The 13,794-nt window shown below is 34.8% G+C and overlaps 1 protein-coding gene across 1 annotated transcript; it reads left to right on the top strand.

The window, feature by feature from the left end:
- Window positions 1-7,633: 7,633 nt before the first annotated feature.
- LOC113342106 (pentatricopeptide repeat-containing protein At4g35850, mitochondrial-like) lies at window positions 7,634-11,887 on the top strand. The gene is made up of 12 exons (XM_026586760.1): window positions 7,634-7,917; window positions 8,000-8,162; window positions 8,497-8,562; window positions 8,688-8,785; window positions 8,956-9,073; window positions 9,167-9,376; window positions 9,790-9,866; window positions 10,141-10,231; window positions 10,561-10,626; window positions 10,734-10,811; window positions 11,175-11,276; window positions 11,396-11,887. Exons 1-12 carry the CDS (start codon window positions 7,745-7,747, stop codon window positions 11,495-11,497), a joined length of 1,344 nt encoding a protein of 447 aa, XP_026442545.1. The 5' UTR covers window positions 7,634-7,744; the 3' UTR covers window positions 11,498-11,887.
- Window positions 11,888-13,794: the final 1,907 nt, after the last annotated feature.

The raw sequence follows: 13,794 nt of genomic DNA, 5'->3' as shown, positions 1-13,794 counted from the left end.
AATTTAATATTTAGGGTTCTTCAATTTCTGTTCATGTTTGTTCTTTGCTGTTTAATTCCATCTTTCAATTTTTGTTTCTCACATGTTAGTTAGTTTAATTTCCTGTTTAAAACTTGACGAAGCCCTAGCCCTGTTGTGTAGTATTCCTGAATGTTAAGCAAGTTTGAATGAACTTAGTTTAGTGACAGATCACTCTCACAATGTATGCCAAGTATACTTTGTAGTTAGGTTCATGAGCTGTTGATAAGCTGCAACTGAAGCTGAATTCATAAATCTTTTGACTAGTTGTACCTTAGAAAGACAATTAGTGCTTTGGAAATAATAGAACATAGTTGAGTTTAACATGTCTATAGGAGAATGCATAGCTTAAGCTAGGGTGAATTCAAACCCCTAGTTCTCACCTATTCCATCCATAACATCTTCACTCATCCACCTTCACTGTCCACTTTTATTTTTCTGTTTTCCTTCAATTTTTTCTCTTGTTCCATTGTTGTCTCTACAGCCCATCAATTGTCCACTGTGGTGTTAATAACACCACACAACCTCACTGTTCACTGCCCCTAAGAACAAGTTAGCAAAAGAAGCAAGAAACCAAAAATAGCAAATATATGCCCACCTTGTCCCTGTGGACAAACCCTGCTTGCACACTCACTGCAACTGACCCTGTGCACTTGCAGGTATTATTTCTGTGACTCTTTTAGAGAGCCACCAGCTACACCAGTAACAACACAACAAAGAGAAAACTTGTTGTTACGAAGGATTAGTTTACTAGAAAGGCAAACTTCAAGTATTTATAGACAAGGAAGTTTGGACACCAAGGAATTTCCAAAACCGAAAATATTCTCAAGATATTCATTAAATCACAAATTCGGTTTCCATAATTCCTGGAAATGCTCTGTCCAAATATAATGATCGAAATCTCTCAGAAAATCTCTAATTAGTAAATGCACATTATTAATTCTTATTTTCCCAAAAAATGAAGTTAATTACCTTAATTAAAAGATTTTTAACTTATTTATGTTTCGATCCTGGGATTCTCTTCCCTTAGCTATTAAGGAATAACTTTTAACAATTAAAGAAATAAACATTCACAGCACGCGTTCAAAGTATGTCGACATCCTTACTTTGTAAGTTCTCTTTCACACTTACAACCTTGAAACTGATTTGCCACACTTCTAAACAAGTTTAGAATTGGTTCATCTGACTTTCAAGAACTATGTGATTGATCAAATAACATTTAATCACAATCATGGGTTTAACGGTTCTACCAAAACAAGTTTCGGTTTTACCTTCCATGTGAGTACTGTGCATAGTCACACTAGCTTTCCAAAATTCGGCTGACTAGGTACTAGGATCGGTTCCCCACATATATATGGTATCCAACTTATATGTGTTGCACATGTCCATAGGACCGGTTCCCCTTTATGCTATAAACCTTGTTGCACTTCATACAAGGATCGGTTCCCCTTTGTGATGTACTGCACCTCTTACCAGGATCGATTCCCCTTTCCCATATTTGCTCAGACATAAAATCACAAACCCGATCATACCATCTCAGGTGATTACTTAAGATCGGTTTCACTAATAAAAGTCATACCAATACATAAGTCAGGCCCTTGTGAATAGTTCTACCAAGAACACAAACAAGTCGTGAACGGCTATAATCAATCACACATATTGGTTGTTCATAAGATATGCAATGAATAACAAAACCAATAACGCATAGCGATTTACTTTTCGATTCACAAACAAGTTTATGAACTTACTTCCTTAGAACACATGTAAAAAAAATTTTCCCTAGGATGAAATCCTCACCTCATACCCATACATAATCACAATAACATTCAAATGATTATGGCGATGTCTTATCTACAAAGTTTAATGGTTAAGCAATAAACCTCGAATTGTATTCCTTAATACTATGTCTATCTAGAGTTCAAATATGCTTCGCAGTTTTGTTTTCAATATGCACGACTTGAAAGATACGTTAGGGAATGAAACAGTTCAATTCAAATATCACTAACCTCAACTGGAAGGGTGATTGTTGTCGTTGTAGCTCCTTACTTCTTCACATCTCCAAGTCTTCGCAATACTTGTAATGTCTCATTATCCTAATACTTTCAAGCTAACCTATACGAAGTTGACTCTAGTACATAATCAAGTGACTCTTAACATAAGTTTTGATTCACTAAAATATGACAACCAAACTTGACATACCAACGCTTGGTGGGTTCAACCGAGCAATGCTCTCAATATCCATCCTTGTTTGTTGGATATGACTTGATTGATTACTTGGAAATTGATTTTTGGAATCACCCAAGTACTCTCACACGTGAATCAGGTTCACGGACTAGTATTTGTAAACTTTCTTATTGTGAGAGAAAGAGATATAACTCTAGATACTATTCCTTTATTGAGATTCCTTAAGTTGAACTCTCGGAATTGTGTTTAAGTTTGTCCATACAGGTTGCCTAAGAAAAAGTTGATGGTATATTTTGGTACCACCAATGTTTTCACAAGGCTATGCTAGGAAGATCTTAGACATGAACATTCCTTTTATATGAGAGGATACTCTAATATGTGAGCCAAACAGGAAAAACACCTTCTATGTGAAAAGTGCCTACAATACCCTTAATAACTTTGACACAAGCAATAACATTTATGAGGTAATCTAGTAATAGGTTTCATCTTTTTGGTCAGGGGTGCCTTAAGAATATTATCCCAACCAGAGACAAGATAGCTAGATATAAACAAGATATTGATCTTCATTATAGTTTATGTAATTATAACTATGAATTTGTTGATAATTTATTTCTTGAATATTCTTCAACTAGGTGTGTCTGTTGGTATGAATGTGAATGTTATGCATGTTTATAGTCATGATACCAATTTTCTTACATGGATAATTGGTTGGTTTGATTCCAATAAATTTTGAAAATGCAGGGGATACCAAATACACCCAACTTTTTCGTTCGAGAACATGTATAGACAAAACTTAATACAATAGCAAGTAGACTAACTGAAAGATCCTTGATAATATGTATACAAAGTTTATTTCTCAATCTCTACTCAATAAGTATGTATATAGACACAGGGTCCGTGAACCTGATTGTTAAGCAGAGTACTTGGACGATCTCAAAGATCAATATCCAAGATTAATCTAGTCGTATCGAAATAATTCAATTAGAATTCTTCCAAGTGATTAGACTTTTTATCTATCTTTCGAGATACGAATTCTACAAGAAACAAGTCTCATAATCGATTACAATTAAGCGGACGTATCTACTTAGATTGAATACGTACAAACCTAGGAAAATACAATTATAAAGATAAACAATATAATGCGAAATAGGAAAAACACAAGACAACAGAAATTTTGTTAACTAGGAAATCACAATAGCAGAAAAACTCCGAGACCTCGTCCAGATTTGAATACTATACGGTATTAAGCCGCTACATACACTAGCCTATTATCAGACTTTGAACTGGAATGTAGTTGAGACCGAATCCACTCTCCAAGTGATTCAGTTACAGTCGTGATCCTTACATCTCTTGAACTTGGCAAGGCTCCACGCACTTGATTCCCTTAGCTAACGTCATTTACAGCCTAAGAATTGCTTCAGCCACAGTGAAGACTTTTGATACCAATCTGCCTCTAACAGATAAGCCTATTTGATTTCCGTTTATATCAAAGATCAATGTGCGGAAATCTATTTGCAATAGACAAAGCTAGCAAACCTCATAAATCCGGAACTTACGACTCCCGAAGAGCAGCCTAGATTCTTAACCACCTCTCAAGAACAATCTTCAAATGATCAACTAAGATCATTTTTTAGATATCTATCTTGAGGAATCACAAAAGTCCGAGACGAAGAAAACTTTATGATTTCTATTTATCTTGCCTGAAAGAGATTACTGAAAAGACGAGGTAACCAAAATACACCACAATCTTTTAATATCAACTAGGGCTTTCAATGACACTTATCCAAATGAATAATGGCTCAGCCGCTTCCGTTACGTTAAGAATTATCAGATATCAGATTTTCGATAATTTTCGACGGAAAATATGAAATTCAATTATGGTTCCGTTACGTTAGAGTTATCAGATATCTGATAATTTTCCGATAAATTCTGGTATCTGACAGAAAGTTAAAAAAAAACATGTTTTTCAGACCCAAATTCATCTCAAAGAGGTTGTTTTCAGTTCAAAATCCATGCCACACAAAGTAAAGACATAAAGATGTTCCAAATTACTTAGTTATATTACACGTTCTTTCAAAAGAAAAACAAAAAAACTCAAAAAAGTTGGATTCTTGGACTGAGATGTGGATTCTTGTAAGAAACTTGTTGCAGTGCAACTGCAGATGCATTCCTTCTTGGTCCTTTCTTACTCCTTAGTCCTTATACATTTGCATTTTCAAAGAAAATGTAATGTGTTAGTTTAGTTAGCAATAGCAGTGCAATAAATATAAAAGGAAATGATCAAAGGAAAGCTACCAACCAGTAATAAAACTATCACTATCATTGAGATCTGGTAGCCAAACACTCAAGCAAACAAATGCATTAACACATTCTGGAGCTAATGAACTGATGTGAGTTGTAAGAACCCTACCACCAGTACTGAACATTGATTCCGATGCTACACTTGTCATTGGAACAACCAATACATCTCTTGCAATCTTTTCAAGAGTTGGGAAGTTAGGAGCATGATTCTTCCACCAACTCAATATATCAAACCTCAATTCTTCAGTGGCCGTACCTCTAGGAAGAACCGGTTCATCTAAGTATCTCTCCAACTATGACTTCTGAGCCTCAAACATGCTGTTTTCCATTATAAACTCATCATAACCAAAATCACTTCTTGTTGTTGTAGATGTAGAAATCTCAAATCCAGCTGAACTCATTCCACTAGCTGAATTATTAAAATAATCTGAAGTTGTAGTGTTGGTTTCATAAGAAGAGAAATGCATTGGGTGATATCTGAAAATTGTTATAGTGAGTTTGATAGTTGGGCACACCATGTACTCTCCTAAGAACAAACTTTACCCATCTAGCCTTATACCTAGGATCTAAAAAAATTCCAATGCCCATCAACAGGTTACTTTATTTCCAATATCTTTCAAACTTTGACCTCATCTGCAATCCCATGTTTATGATATACTCATGCTCACTAGTTTCCCAACCCTTAATACATTTATTAACCTCTTTCAGCCCATTATAATACAAATTTGTTGAGGAATACTTAATCCCTGCAAATTTGGTTGAAATGACATTAAATAATTCCAAACAATCATATATATGCATTCCTTATTGCCACTCAAATTTTTTTTGAAGTATAGTGAAATCAGTATCCAATTCAGCTAGCCTATCAAATGTTTGTTTCAAAACAATTGCATCCTTAAGTATCTTAAAGGTGGAGTTCCATCTGGTATCCACATATAAACTAAAAGACCTTCCAGGAAGCTTAACTCGGGCCATAACATTTCCAAACCTCTCTTTTCTAGCCTGACTTGACCTGACATATTTCACACACTCTCTAATTTCATCCTTAAATGGAGCAGCTACTTTTATTCCACATAATACAATTAAATGCAATACATGATTGCTACACCTCATTTGGAACAAATCCCCCTCAAGAACTAGGCAATCCTTGCTATTAAGCCAAGTCTTCAGATTTTCCATCATAACATCATTGGATCTAGCATTGTCAACAACTACACCAAAAAGCTTATTATTTATGTTCCACTCTAGAGCTACTGATTCACAAAATCTGCTGGAACTTCTCCAGTATGTGGTGATGGCACTAAAATGTATGCTAGTGTTTTCTTAATAAGTTTCCAATCATCATCTATGTAATGCATTGTCACACAACAATAACCATCTTTTGTATGTTTACATGTGCACATATATGTTGTTAAAAACTACATTTAGATGTTATTGTGTCAAATAGTTCTTTTAATTGCAGTTTGAACTCAGCAAAAAGTTTCATGATATCTTCCCTAACTGTATTCCTAGTGTAACACTTAGCATCAGGATTCAGAGACTTAACAAACTCTTTAAAATATGTATGCTCAACTATATTGATTGGATAACCATGCTTAGCAATCATCTTGGCAACAAGTATCCTAGTAGCATCATGATCATATTTCCAATTAGCTAACTTAATTTGTGCATTACCTGTTTTGATTGCAGTAATCTTTCTTTGTCCAAGCTTATTCTCTGGCTTATCTTTGCAGGTAGCTACATGAGACTTCAAGCGGCTGGTTCCTTGGTTACTTGGTGCTTCAATTCTCTTCTTACTTCGGCTAAAATTATCCCAACCTTCTTCCCATCTGGTCCTTTATCCTTTCCAACAATTCTTTCAAATTCAAGCCATACATCAGACCTTGTTGAACGTAGTTTTTTCTTTTCTTCAGCTACAACTGGATCTTCCTCTACTTCTCCTTCTTCTCTGGGACGAGCCGCAAGTATAACAGGTGTTGAGTTAATTCTTGAACCTTGAACACATGTATGTTCTTGTAATTGTGATGCCACTGAAAATGACTGCAACTGGATCTTCCTCTACTTCTCCTTCTTTTCTGGGACAAGTCGCAAGTGTAACAAGTGTTGAGTTAATTCCTGAACCTTGAACACCTGTATGTTCTTGTAATTGTGATGCCATTGAAAATGAGGGATTGATTGAGGAACCAACATGATTGGATTCTCTTTCGGTTTGGTACATGATTAATTTTACGAATCAATTTTGAAAACCCTAATTTGAAAACCCTAAATTGAAAATTTAGTTTGTAAGATCGAAATTGAACTCATAAGAAATAGAAGAAGAAAACCCTAGTTTTAATCAGTAATCACTCATGAATAGAGACCCTAATTTGATTGAATATAATAAGATGATTATAAGAATCAGGGGAGGTGAGTTTTTTTCTATCTTTTTCTCTTTTTTCCTCTCTAGTTTGTGTCAAAGAAATGAGAGAATAATATACACTGAAGGGGATATATGGATTTTGGTACGTGTAGACCACACGTTAACGGTATCGGATATTATTGTAACAGAAACTGCCTCAGCCGGTTCCGTTATGATAATGCATAAAATTCAGGTAAGTTTTCCGGTTCCGATATCGATAACCGTTAGTCGAAAATTGACTTATCGGAATCCGGATATTCGGAAACGGCTATCGGATATCAGATCTCCATTGACAACCCTAATATCAACCTATAAGACTGATACCAAGTGTGATCGTCTATGGAAAAAGTCATGACAATACGACAACTTGATATTCACTTGATAATACTTACGGTCCGAAACTGTTTTTCTATAGGATCAATATCAAGTGATTAGGATTAACGCACAATAGTAAAGTAAATAGCACACACAAGATTTTGTTAACGAGGAAACCGCAAATACAGAAAAATCCCGGACCTTGTCCAATTTTAAACTCAGAATTAAACCGCTATTCAACACTAAAATAGTTGGATAAGGGGTTTTTGATTTTACTTCAAAATATCTCTTTTTGTCCTTGTATTGGTAGGCCTCAAACTAGATACACACACCTCTCATAAATCTGCAGCTGGTCAGTGTATCGGCCGAGTCATTACATACCGTACTAATTCGGCGACCCATTGATCTGCGGTCAAGGAAACATTTTTAGTGGCGATTTATGAGAGGAAAAGAAAAATAGAAATTGAACTCTCCCTTTGTAAATCTAAAACCCCTTTTCAACAAAAGCGAGAAAGGGTTTATCTACCTATGAAGCTCATTCAATCAATAATTGTTCAACATGGAAGATCATCATTAGTTAGACTGATCGGTGTTAGAAACTTCTCCGATGCTGCTACACCTGAACAATATGATAGAAGAAACTACGCCATTAATCTTGCTGAATACAACACTGTCTTCTCTTCGTTAACTTCTCAGAGAAAGTAAGTAGGATTTCATCATTATTCATTCGTTTGCTTCTCAATTTTCATTTTGGGCTTAATTCGTGCAATTTTTTGGTTTTAGGGCGTTTTTGTTGAGAGATGCATATAACGATATGCTACTGGATGGTATACAGCCATCAAGAGAATCATTTCATTCGTTGATTATTGGGTCAATGAAAGGAGCGAGGTTGCAAGATGCTTTCTATTTTAGAGATCAGATGAAAGCTATGGGTTTAGTCCCAGACGTAAGTATCACCAGTAATAATAACTCTTTTACTTTTAGGTTTGTGATATATAGAAGCCGGGTTACATGTTTAGAGAAGCAACGTTGGGATACTCTCATTTGCATAGAGCAATGGACTGAACTATCCGAACAAGAGGCAATTCAAGAAATTTACCATTAGTTTTGAGAAATTTATAGATGTTCTTCCATTACATTGAATTTCTCAGTTGCTTCCTTTTTTAGCTTGTGCCTATATTAATCTTTATGTTAGTTGCCTTTAATTTTTCTAATAATCTGTATCGTCTTTTGGTTGTTACTTATCCCAATCTTAATTTGTTCTTCCTTTTATATTTTAGGTTGCTTTATACAATTTCTTAATCTCATTATGCGGAAAATGCGGGAATTCTGAGCTTGCAATCCGAGTGAGATTTCATTTCTATAACTATCAAAATTTCAAATGTTTACTTCATCTTTTGTTGTTTAGATTTTCTGCTGCAGAATGAAGCATTGAGTTTCTAAACCTTTCCTTTTTTCTTTGAAACTAAAGATATTGGAAGAAATGAAGATTAATAATGTCAAACTAAATGGGCAAACATTTATTTGTCTACTAAACACATGTGCATCAAGCGGCCGAATAGATCAAGTGTATGTAATCTGTTGTCTAATCTTAAACTGTTACTTTTGATTACGGAGTTAATTGAGGACTCTTGGGATAGAATTTCCATGACCCCTTGTCCCTGGGGGATGTTAATTGAGAATCGAGGCTTTAACTATGATATTGTTTTACCAAGTAGATGATTCTGAATATATTGCAGGAAAGGTATTGTCAGTGATATGACTGCAGCTGGTCTTGCTTTGAACAAGTACTTCTACGCTGGACTTATAACAGCACATAAAAACAAGAAACCTGTAACAGACGAGACCATTGCTAAAGTATGTGGCGTGTAGTACCGTTTAGTTGCTTTAGTTCTGCCCTTTAATCTCAATTATTCTGTGTTTTCTGATGGTTTACTTTCACGCAAGAAGATTATCGAGCTTGTGGAGCAGTCAAAAGGAGCACGGTCATCTGTGGAATCGTCGAGTACCTCCGCAGAGAACCGGATGAATAACATTTCTGAGGAAGAGTTATACAACATTCCTACTTCTGATTTTGTTAATAGGGGAGGATTCCTGTTTAAGCCACTAACAGTTTATCATGTTGCACTTCATGCATGCGCTGATCTTAAGAATAAACAGGTATATATATGTATATATATTGTACGTTTTTCCGTGCTATTTAATCCAAGAATGAGATGAGATATAGTAAACGCTAATGCATATATTGGAAGTAGCCTAGGTGTCTTTGGGATCTAAGTGGACTGAATCCAAGGTTGGGTTCTACAAATCTTGTCTGGTATGATCTGTTAACTTCATTTTGGAATTAGGGAAAAATCATGCTTGAGTCTTACGATGTAATAGTTGTCTAAAACAGATGCTTTGAGGTGCAATTAATACTACCAAACTAATATAATTCTTATATTGTCCAATGCTTTATAAGTTGACTTGTTTTGTGGGTTTTTCCATCACTCTAAATGTAAGTTTTGTGTTTCAATTTATTAACTTTTACATGTGTATACAATATACGTTTTTTTAATCCGTGCTCATTTCAGGCAATGGAGACCATTCTGGAAATGCTCAAGAAGGATGGAAAAGATCGCGATGGCTATATTACAATGCAAGCAGTGAGGTAATTTTTAACTGCTTTTAGTTTCCAAAATAATAAATAAATATATTTATGTAAACGTGAATGTTAGTGAATAATGATGAGAAACCAAGTCGTCTGTGGAATTCGTTTATAGAGCGTTCCTTTTGTTGCATCAAGCTTAGTCCACATGATTTCAGTTGTCATATATCTTTATTTCTGATTTACCAGTCTGTCTTCCTGGTGTTCGTTTAACAGTTCTTATTTGCGGACATGACAGTTACATAGCCTCTCTAATGCTTAATGCCATTTCAAGCAGGTGCTACATGAACTGTGGAGACTTCGATGCTGGTGTTAAGGCATTTGAGGACCATATCAGCTCTAAAATGCCCGCTATAGAACTCTATGTGGTTAGTTAATCGCTTCTGGTTTCTTATCAATCACTTACTAAAGCTCAGAGCGTCTGTCGAACATGAACTTGTTATATATCTCAGTACGGACATGTTGATCCCCTAAAATAAAGTTTAATATTTTAGGAACATAGAATTGTTTGTGCATACATCTTCAATGCAAGTATGTCAACTTATTTAGTGGAGCAGAGAATGTATGTATCTTCTGCGAAGAAAGTTGGCTCTAGGGATTCGGCACTGTTTTACATTGTTTAGCTGTGGGATTCGAAAGATAAGCCTTCCTTTAAATTATATAAGCTAATAATGGAACTTATGTTGTGTTGATGTAGACACTAATTGAGGGAGCCATGATTGGACATACCCCAAAAGGGATGCAACTTGCTACAGAGACACTGGTATAGTTATCTTCTATTCATATAAACAGTATGATCTCTAAATATCTCATGTCATACTGCCAATCTTGCCTTGAGCTCCATAACACTTTTGCTCTATTTATATACAGGAAAAGATGAATGCTAGAAATTTCTTCTTGAACTCAAAGATGGGAAGTGAGCTTCTTTTTGCAGCCTCTAGCGAAAAGGTGAGCTAGTGATTGTCTGTATATGCTCTTATAATGCTATCGGAAATCATATAATTAGTTTCCTTCCTCCTAAAAAAAGTAACTATTGTCACATTATCTGTGGTTTTAATTGGTTCCTGATTCACAATAGCTTCTATTTATGTTGGCCATTTTCTTTACCTACCAATTTCATGGCTCTTGAGAGGTCTTCAAGACTGAAAGAAGAGATCCTCACCCAACACCACCACCACCACCACCACCACCACCACCACCCCACCCCACCCACCACCACCACCACCCCAACCCAACCCAAAAAAAAATAAAAAAATCCTCTTTATGGGGGTAAGACTGGTCAACTGATTAAGGTTTGGGTATGGTCTACAGACGGGAGGATATGCCACTGCAAATTACATTTGGGATCTGATGCAAGCTCGCCAAGTGTATGTTAACCTCCCTGCTGTTGAAGCATATCACAAAGGTTTAAAAGTGAGTCTGTTTGCCCTTTCTCGCTTGATGAGTGCTTTTTTATTGCATCTTGTTGTTACCAGTTTATTTGTGGCATCAGTTAATTTCTTGTGACAATTAACTCTGTAATCAAATATCAGGACCGAGAAATACCCGCAGATGACCCAAGACTGATGCTCGTTGCTAGGACTTTGGACAATCTGCGGTCTGAAAAGGAAAGAAACCCGCCACGAGGAGGATAAATATGTTTGTGCTAGCTAGGAACAGTTCCTCAATGAAGTAGAATTTTCTTATTCTTTTTGGTCCGACGTTGCTGCTATTTGGAAATTGACTAAATAATTTAAACTAGAGAATCAGGTAATGCGTTATGTACGAAGGCTGTTTTCTAAATTATCCATTTTACATTTCCTCCTTTGGAACAGTTGAAGCCTTCTTGGAGAGGCATTTTTACAGTTTTATGTTTTCCGAGATAAAATATCATTGATTTTGCACATCAATGATCCGGTTGGCACGGATGAAGTTTAAATTATAGGGAGTTTCACCTAGAAAATAAATTTCATCCTTCTAAATTTTTGTGTTTCGCATGTTTTGAATATATTTCATTTTTTCAATACTTATTTGTTTAAATTTAATTCTCTAGTAAGTTTATTTCGAAAATTGTTAATTGTTTATAAAAAAATAATATTTTATTAATTTTAGTTAATTTATAAAATTAATTTTAATTAACAGAAACTAATTTTTATCTTTTAATAGAAAAATATTTCTATTAAAAGATAAACTAATAAAACTGTATAAAAGAATAATGCTTCTAAAGATCAAAATAGTATTAAAGTAATTTGTTTTCCTTCAATATATAAATTATCTAATAAATTATAATTATTGTTCTATAATTATAAAATAATATATAAATAATCTAATAAATTATAACTATTATTATATAATTATAAAATAGTATTAAAGTAATTTAACTTTTTTATAATTAAACTAATATTTCTGATTGTATATAAATTTAAGGAAAATATATATTTTATATTTTAAATATAAAAACAATTATTTATTATTAATATCAATATTTATTAGTCTCATATAATATAATAAATACTGAATTAATCATTATACAAAGCTTTTGGTTGGTAACCTAGCAACAAGCTGGGCTCCAACACCTTTTTGAATAGCAACGCCTAATCTATGAAAAATAAAGCTACCAAAACCACTACTAGTGTCGTTACTAACTAAACAATTCTTCGGGCGCTTGAAAAAACACAAAGTATCCTCACCCAACTTTATTAGTATAAAGTTAATTTTTATTTTTGGATTAACAATTAGGTTAAAGCAAGAGATAGAGAAGGAAAAAAATTTGTATTGATAAAAAGGCATCAATCTATTACATACATATAATGTTCTCTTATATACAGGAAAGGGAAGACTTATTCATCTAATGGACCGTACATCCATGGGCCACATGCCCTATAACACTCCCCCTTGTGCGGTTCAATAACAAAGTTTTATACATAGTGCTTCACATATAGTGCTTTAAATGTAGTTCTTCAAAGTCGTTCTCTCCTTGATGACTTGTGCCAAAATCAATTGCCTTACTAAAACTTTGACAAGGAAAAACCCAGTGGGATAAAACCTTGGTGATACGATCCATGTAGTACTTCACATGTTGTCTCTTACTTTACATGTAGTTCATCACATGCAATACGATCTTCACAGATCGATGAGTCTAAGTTAATTGCCTCGTTAAAACTTCGTCAGGGAAACCCAGAGGGACAAAACCTGAACCAAATAAAAAGAGTACAACATTAAGTAAACTTAGAACATAATTGGATGCGTATATGTTATCTCATTAAAACCTTGACAAGGAAACCCATTGGGACAAAACCTTGACGAAGGAGAAAAAGTACAACATGACACATGCAAGTAAAGGTGATCCGTTGCAGATGATCACTTTGCTTCATTGAAGTTGATTAGTTGCCTCACCACTCTAAGGCAGAAAATCCTTGTGGAAAGACAATAGGCTTAGTAGGGAAGTTAATTTCCGGTGTTTGTTGTTGTCTCATTAAAAACCTTGCCGAGCAACAAAACCCCGTGGGAAAAAGTAACCTCGGTAAAGGAAAAGAGTTCAACACACCATTAGATGCTCCCCTGATGTCAGACAATTTTCATGAGTCTAATGCAGTCAAAAGGAGTTTATCACACATTACTTTGGTGACTTGAATGTTTCAAGACCCTGTTGTTGATTCTGAAAGTTACTGTAGAGCCCCCAAAGCTAGCAGGTAGCAGCTGATTAATCCAAGAGATTAACTAAAAATAGAGGCACTAGAAATCTAAATCATATACTTAATCATTCAACTAAGAAATGTGCTACAAAACTTAACCCAAAACTAACCCCGCTCAGAAATATATATACAAGAACTCCTCTCAAATGATACATATACAATAGTCAAATGGTTTACGAATAGAATATACAACATAATAAACATATCAGAATATAACCAACTAACGAAGTCAACTTCTCGGAGTTTTCGCTGCGCAA

Source organism: Papaver somniferum, unplaced genomic scaffold (genome assembly GCF_003573695.1).
Source record: "Papaver somniferum cultivar HN1 unplaced genomic scaffold, ASM357369v1 unplaced-scaffold_33, whole genome shotgun sequence".
Taxonomy (NCBI): Eukaryota; Viridiplantae; Streptophyta; class Magnoliopsida; order Ranunculales; family Papaveraceae; genus Papaver; species Papaver somniferum.
Note: the sequence above shows the minus strand (reverse complement) of the source record. Positions and strands in the feature narration are given on the sequence as shown.

Excerpts from the sequence above, each read along its gene's own strand:
- LOC113342106 (XM_026586760.1), top strand. The coding sequence starts at position 7,745 with ATGAAGCTCATTCAATCAATAATTGTTCAACATGGAAGATCATCATTA. Across the intron at positions 10,232-10,560 it reads CCGCTATAGAACTCTATGTG|ACACTAATTGAGGGAGCCAT; the intron begins GTTAGTTAATCG and ends GTGTTGATGTAG. Across the intron at positions 10,812-11,174 it reads TTGCAGCCTCTAGCGAAAAG|ACGGGAGGATATGCCACTGC; the intron begins GTGAGCTAGTGA and ends TATGGTCTACAG.